General features: G+C 34.4%; 1 protein-coding gene across 1 annotated transcript; it reads left to right on the top strand.

Moving 5' to 3' along the window:
- The first annotated feature begins 1,006 nt into the window (after window positions 1-1,006).
- Window positions 1,007-4,552, top strand: LOC133822329 (3-oxoacyl-[acyl-carrier-protein] reductase 4-like). Its single transcript, XM_062254614.1, has 11 exons — window positions 1,007-1,281; window positions 1,426-1,571; window positions 1,682-1,735; window positions 2,533-2,613; window positions 2,702-2,747; window positions 2,825-2,919; window positions 3,001-3,033; window positions 3,570-3,704; window positions 3,784-3,877; window positions 4,004-4,086; window positions 4,178-4,552. Exons 1-11 carry the CDS (start codon window positions 1,116-1,118, stop codon window positions 4,208-4,210), a joined length of 966 nt encoding a protein of 321 aa, XP_062110598.1. The 5' UTR covers window positions 1,007-1,115; the 3' UTR covers window positions 4,211-4,552.
- Window positions 4,553-4,847: the final 295 nt, after the last annotated feature.

Here is a 4,847-nt window from a genome sequence, read left to right as displayed (position 1 = left end):
TGTAAAATTGTTCAAATAAATCTATAAACTCAATTTTGATGAAGAAAAAATTGAATAAAACAACAAAGTTGTTAGGCAAAATGATTTGTTTTTGTTTTAAATAGTTAGTTTAGTAAATTATTTGTAATTTTAGCTCAGAAAACTTTGACCAAAATCGAGTTTAGGGTTCTATTTGAACCATATTATAAAATACATGATCCAAAAATCCATTTGTCAAAACACAGAGTTCAAACAAATAATTAGACAAAATACAGAGTCCAAAAACATATAAAATGTAATTTTATGTGTATTAAGTTTTAAAATCTCTTTTGAGAGTTTGATTGTATATTTTAGTCAAATAGTCTTTCAACTTTAATAAGTTATTTCTAGAAAAGCTACAAAAAAAATGTGACTTTTTATAAAAGTGCAAAGTTTTGACAACCAAGCCAACAATATTTATAAAAAGCCAAATGACTAACATGTATAAAAAACCATGCTTTCATAGTGACTACCCCACCACCCTTTTTTTGTTTATAATTAGATAATATTTGGGTATTAGACAAACTAAAGTTTATTGTCCCTTTTAAGGGTAAAAAAAACTAAGTACATTGAGTTATGTATTATTTATTTTTAAAATGTATATACCACTCTTAACATTTATTATAGAAATTGTTTATTATTAGATATAATTACATGTTAAATTCTAAACACGACCACATTGTAATGAGAGTAGAGTAGAGAAGAGTTAAGTTTGTTTGTTATGAAAAACCAATATATACCAAAAAAAAATATGTTTTTTCTCATAAGAACCAAGGTAGCTCCAACGCTCCTCAACTACCAACTTTCCCCAAAAAATTAAAACTTGATGCAAACATTACCATTATACCCTTGCACAATTTTCCCGTACATACACCAGAATAGGAAGAAAAAAAGGAGGGCATATACGTCAAGTTTCCATAGACCCAAAAATCACAGCTTGGGTCCCATCGTCAAAGCTGGACGGACAATCTTCGGAGTTTCCAAAGTTCGAAACATAAAAACCAACGTAATATCGAAAAAACAGTTCCATTTCGTATCTGGGTTTTTATAAAAAGTCTGCCTTTTTTTTCTTTCTTTGTAAAAAAACCATACTTTCCATGGCTGCCATTGCTGGATCAAACGCTGTCGTTTCCAAATCCACCGGAATTTCCAGCTCATTCTGTGATCGGAAAGCCCCGCATTTTCAGCAGTGGTCTCCCATTTCGGGTGGCCGATCACGCCGTCACTCCATTGCTCTTCAATGCAAATCCAAGAGCTTGTCTGGTACTTGTATTTACTTACTTCTTTACATTACATTACTGCAGATAGTAGAATCTCAGGGCTTGTTTTTCTTAATGGGATTTGGGATTTTGATAATGTTGTGTTGTTGATGATGGTGGTTGATTCATGAATGAGGTTCTTCTTCAGGTGTCGTGAAAGCTCAGGTTGCAACTCTTGAACAAGCAAGCGCCGGAGTAGCCCAAAATGTGGAGGCTCCGGTGGTCATTGTGACTGGTGCCTCTAGAGGTATTGGAAGAGCTACTGCATTGGCCTTGGGCAAAGCTGGTTGCAAGGTTTGTGGTTTTCCCCTTCTTTCTACCAACTCATTTATCAAATTCCTTTTTATAAATTGATGATCCTTGTGTGTATTTTCTCTGATGTGGTATTATACTATTACCAATAGGTTCTTGTTAATTATGCTAGATCATCAAAGGAGGCTGAGGAAGTTTCCAAAGAGGTAAGTTCCAACAAGTCTTATATTCATGTTTGTGCTACCCCTTTCAATTTTTTGAACTTAAAAAGCCTATTTAGAGCATCATTTTTTATGTATATTAGTTCCTTTTCAATTGGTTTTAAGTAGAGTAATCTATGTTATTTTAATATCAATACTTCCACATTTTTTTCATGTGGATACTCTAACATTTCTTTATCTCCTCAAGACGGTGGCTATATTTTGTTTACAAATATTAAATTGCCAGATCACTGAATTACAAATGGCTCTCTTGGCTCACTATTTTTGAATCTCAGGTGACTTTTCACCATGCAGATCACAAGCGACTTACAATTAGAAAACTCTAATACATACATAGATATGATACCATGTTAAGATCATAGGATTCCATGTTAAGATCATAGGATTCCATCCTAAAATCAGTTGTTGATGAGTAGAGTAATCTATATTTTCACATGAAAACTCTAATACATACATAGATAGAAGAATTTGAATTTTCTTTCATAGATAGAAGAATTTGAATTTTCTTTCTTTTGTTTTCAGATTCATACTAACTTCTGTAATCAGAAAACATAGTACTTGACATCAAACCTCAATTCTGTGATGATTTGATTGATTACTAATAGTTTCAGTACTAGCAGTGGAAGAACTCTCTTTCATAATCTCTCTTATTAGAAGTAATTCAAACCTAGTGGTCAAATGCTCTCTCCTTTCCTGATTTAGTAGATTTCTAGACTTTTAAATTTATTTTCTTGTTGTTAGTTTTACTACCATCAAAAGTAATTTCAACTGATTTTTTACAGATTGAAGCATCTGGTGGACAAGCTCTTACTTTTGGAGGAGATGTTTCAAAAGAAGCTGATGTTGAATTAATGATCAAAACAGTGAGCAATTGGTCCTCTTCATGACTAAGTTTTTTACATTGTATGTAGACCATGGAATGGTTTTTAATTTTTCCATCTCAATCTGCAGGCAGTAGATGCTTGGGGAACTGTTGACGTACTAGTAAATAATGCAGGTTATTGGAAACTTTTCTTTTGTTTCTGATGTTTTCATTCCACATTCGGTCTCCTAATGCTTGTTCGGTGCTTTCAGGAATCACCAGGGATGGTTTATTGATGAGAATGAAGAAAACCCAGTGGCAGGATGTTATTGATTTGAATCTTACTGGTGTATTTCTCTGTACACAGGTGTGTATCTAAAGCCTTGACTTCTTACAGTCGTTCAAACTTGACTTTTGCTTGGAACTAAAATTAGCTCTCTATTTGCAGGCTGCAGCCAAAATTATGATGAAGAAGAAAAAGGTAAATACCATTTCATCTCTCCATTTACAATCAGAACTATTTTCGGATTGAATATTGCAACATATAGTATCAATATCTTCAGCACACTTAATGTTAGTAGGAATTTAGTGTTACTGGGATGGGATCATGTTGTTAGGATTCCACATCGACTATGGATTGGTTGGTGATTTATAACCACTTGGGCATTCTCCTCTATAGTCTAGTTTTAATGGGAGTGAGTTATACCTAAGTGAGTGGTATCAAAATGAGCACCCTCTCGTGGGGCCCGCGAGAGCGGTACCAAATCGAGGCAAACTCTGAATTCACGAAAGGGGTGGCCTGTGGAGAAGCCCAAGAGCGGGCTGCCGTGGACGTCCCCTCTAAAAATGATGTATTGTTAGGATCCTACATCGACTAAGTATGGGATTACTTGATGATTTATAACCTCTTGGGCATTCTTCTCTCACAGGCTAGTCTTTTGGGAATGAGTTGCTGAAGTTTACATTATATTTCTTTTTTGTGCTTACTTTCTTAGTCCCCTAATAATAATTTTGCAGGGAAGGATAATTAATGTAGCATCAGTTGTTGGTCTAGTTGGCAATGCTGGGCAAGCCAATTACAGTGCTGCAAAAGCAGGAGTAATTGGCTTCACAAAAGCCGTTGCTAAGGAGTATTCCAGCAGAAACATCAACGTAAGTTATTCCAAACTTTTTCTTTCAAGCGATTAGATATCTCTCAATATGACTACTAAGCATTGAATTTTTCTATCAGGTTAATGCTATTGCCCCGGGCTTTATTGCATCTGATATGACTGCCAAGCTAGGAGATGATATTGAGAAGAAAATCTTGGAGACCATTCCCTTAGGTGAGTGAGGCTGAGACAAGCCTATTCTTTCTTTATATCGAATTGACTTGAGTCCTTTAAATAGTTGAGAAAAATATGTGAAGATTATTATGATTCTATTGTTCTTACATTTGACTATGGTTTCAGGAAGATATGGTCAACCGGAAGAAGTTGCGGGGCTAGTGGAATTTTTGGCACTTGATCCTGCTGCAAGTTACATAACCGGACAGGTTTCAGTTTCATCTCCATTAGTTGGGTTTTGAAGAGTTAATCGAATTTAACTTTTTTACTTGAATGAATTATCTGTAACTTGTTTTGCAGGTTCTCACCATTGATGGAGGGATGGTAATGTAGGCCGACGATCCTGCCTTCTTCATCGAGGAGTCTCTGAGCTACCGATAACAAAACAATGAGAACGAAATCACAGACTTCTTCTGGGGTATGACATCCTTCAAAAAATTTGGTTAAAGGTAGTTGTTGCTAATGAAAGCTTCAGTTTAGAGTGTTAACAAAATGAAACAAGAGTGGTTTTAAAGTTTGCTTGTGTTGTTTTTTGTCATTACGAGAATGAAAGTTATAGTAAAATAATGTACCTCTTTGGATATTACCAGAGTACTTTATGGAATAAGAGGCCTTTAGTAAAACTTCATGGTAAGTTCTATTCAACCTTAAAGAAATTTTGGCCTTCTAATATCAGTTGGGATAATCAAGATTCAAGGGCTCTAACTTGTATTTTCATTTATAAAATACCAAACGTGCACCACAAGTCTCTGCCAAAAAAGAAAGAAAAGAAAAGATACTGGGCATAAATTATTAAAACATTGTTTCATTGTATTGCTTTTTTTAAATATTTTACAAATAACTTCTTCAATTGCTCCAAGCAATCTTTAAAAAAGCTTGAGTGTTGGAAGAACACTTTGGCTTGAGTACTTAAAGGAATGTGAATGTGAAATAAAACAAAATAAAATTTAATATGGGTAAAAAAAATTGA

This window comes from Humulus lupulus, chromosome 3, assembly GCF_963169125.1.
Source record: "Humulus lupulus chromosome 3, drHumLupu1.1, whole genome shotgun sequence".
NCBI lineage: Eukaryota > Viridiplantae > Streptophyta > Magnoliopsida > Rosales > Cannabaceae > Humulus > Humulus lupulus.
Note: the sequence above shows the minus strand (reverse complement) of the source record. Positions and strands in the feature narration are given on the sequence as shown.